Below are 2,515 nucleotides of genomic sequence, written 5' to 3' on the forward strand. Positions count from 1 at the left end.
TGTTGAAATTGGTAATTGATTTCAGTCAATATTATTGACTTAATAATCAATCATCAATTTGTTATACATTATTTATTATTATTTCCACTATTTGCACTATATTCAACACAAAACCTTCTAAAAGCAATACAAACTGCCTAACTTTAGGAGATGTGAAAAAAAATCATCCACATCGTGCAAAATGTAACTTGTTAGTTATTAATTTTCTTGTTCTATTCGATTCGGTAATTTTAGTATTTTCAGACGATGAAACATATACAATGATTGCCAAAACAATATTTTTCTATTGTATCTTAATTCCCTGTAAATTCGGAACGTTGCTTCATTGCATCAGCATGAACTCAAAGTAAAAAGGAGAGAATTTCTGCAACGTTCCGAATATATAAATGTATATTAAGTTTATATTCACAGTACACAGAAAATATATCTACCAACTATTTTCGTCACAAAATTGATATCAGAAATTTTGTGTTTCAAATTTTGGTTTCGTCACTCGTTCATCACCTTGTTAGAGGTTTTTTATTTGATAAACTTATACACAAAAAAGCCATACCAAATACATTGGTACAGTGTCCGCGATAAGAACAACAATGAAATGCGTTTATATTTCAAATTCAAATGAGTGTGCACTTAGCCACAAGTTTGACATTTTTGACCGTTGTCCAAAAATTGTAAACCATCCTTTAAAATATCAAACTTTTGTGCAAGTGTGCATGCACATTGAAAATACAAGCATTGAGTGTACACCCTACTATGTGCGCACACTGACAAAGTGAAAATTACAGCTCTGGTAATGGGTAGTGCTCAAACTAAATAGCTAAGAGCGTAACGAAGAATAGATCAAAATGAGTGAAGAGAGTAAATTTTTTGAATTATTTCCGTGGATCACTTCGAGTTTCGTTCAAAATCTCATCGAAAAATCGGAACAAAGTAAAAATGTAATTTTAAAATCGTTCTCTGCGACACAGTGTTTTAATGACGGTGAAAATTTTTCAAGTTATATGATTGGCTTGAAAGCAATATTTGAGAGTGAATTTCATGGTGAAAAGTCATCTGATTTCTTATTGAAAATTGCCATCCAAACTGAAGATTGTGCAAAAATCTGCATAGAAGCTCTCCTTTATGAATGCGAAATTGAAGCGTACACCAAAGTTTTGCCAGCGGTTGAAAAGTTGTTGGAATCAATTGGAGAATTTGGTCAAATTGCACCGCGGTACTTAGATCGGCGTTGCTGAGAATGAAAATAAAACTTCCACAGTGAAATGAGATTTTCTTATTCATTTTCATCGACAAGTGTCTCTATTTTTCTGTTTATCTACCAAAAATTACACTGAGATAATAAGCTGTTTTTGAATTTGTGTTAAAACCCATTCAGGTGTATTACTGCCAACAACGAACGGAAAATGATTGCATTTGAAGATTTTAGAAGTCAACAATTCAAAGGTGTAAATAGCGTCGGCGGATTGAACATGGATCATATGAAATTGGCATTGTTAACTTTGGCCAAATGGCATGCTGGAACAGCTTCACTACTATTGGAAGTACGTTTGATTCATGTACGTTACAAAATATGGAAATAATCAGTGACATTTTTTCTTCTTCTTTTAGAATAATAAACTAGTTGAATGGTACAAAAAATGAAATGTGTATAAAACCGCTCCAAGTATCGAGAGATTCTACCGAAACATCGCTCAAACTGTATCAAACAAAATGAAAAAATGGTCCAGCTATGAGAATATTTCGGAAAAATTGAGAAATATTCCACAAGAGGCTTTTGATAATATACACAGATTATACGAACCTCAGATTGATGGCTTCAATGTTATCACTCACGGAGATATGTTTATGAATAACTTACTATATTGCCACGATCAAAATGGAAAGCCGATTGACATTCGATTTGTATGCCACGATAAAGAATATTACGATTCATTCCCACTTTGAATAATAATTATCAATTTTTCACTTTGTTTTCAATAGGTCGACTTTGCATGCGGAAAGCTTGTGAGTCCATCGCGTGATGTGGTTACTTTGTTGTACGGTTCTTCACATTCATCAATTAAGCAAGATGATCGCGAGCATCTCATCCAATATTACCATTCTGAGCTGGTGAAGTATTTGAAACTCTTGAAATTTCCCACAATCCCCACGCTATTCGACATTCAATCGGCATGTTTTCGAATTGATTTTTACAATGCGCTCATTATTTTATTTATCGTTGGATTACGCCACATTAATACATTTCACGATGGCGGCTATATAGATGTCGTAAATAACAATGGTCTTTACACAAATCCAAAGTGTATTGAACAACTGAAAAATCTTCTAGATATATTTGACAGGAGAGGATATTTTGATTTTTAAGTTTTTACGTTATAAAAGAATATTCGGCAAAATAAACACACATTTATTGGCATTTATTGAAACAAATTATTATGAATTTAAATTCATATTGGCATAGGAAATGATACAGGGGGAGGAAAAATTTTTAAGCCTGACATATAGACGGCACTAG

At 32.8% G+C, this 2,515-nt stretch overlaps 1 protein-coding gene across 1 annotated transcript; it reads left to right on the forward strand.

Moving 5' to 3' along the window:
* Positions 1–1,710: 1,710 nt before the first annotated feature.
* On the forward strand, positions 1,711–2,268 carry LOC116339969 (the record flags this gene model as incomplete). The annotated part of the gene is made up of 2 exons (XM_031766059.1): positions 1,711–1,902; positions 1,981–2,268. Coding segments are annotated over exons 1-2 (480 nt in total), but the record flags the coding sequence as incomplete, so codon positions are not given.
* Positions 2,269–2,515: the final 247 nt, after the last annotated feature.

The sequence above is a fragment of the Contarinia nasturtii genome, unplaced genomic scaffold, assembly GCF_009176525.2.
Source record: "Contarinia nasturtii isolate CC-2019 unplaced genomic scaffold, AAFC_CNas_1.1 Cnas_scaffold_566, whole genome shotgun sequence".
NCBI lineage: Eukaryota > Metazoa > Arthropoda > Insecta > Diptera > Cecidomyiidae > Contarinia > Contarinia nasturtii.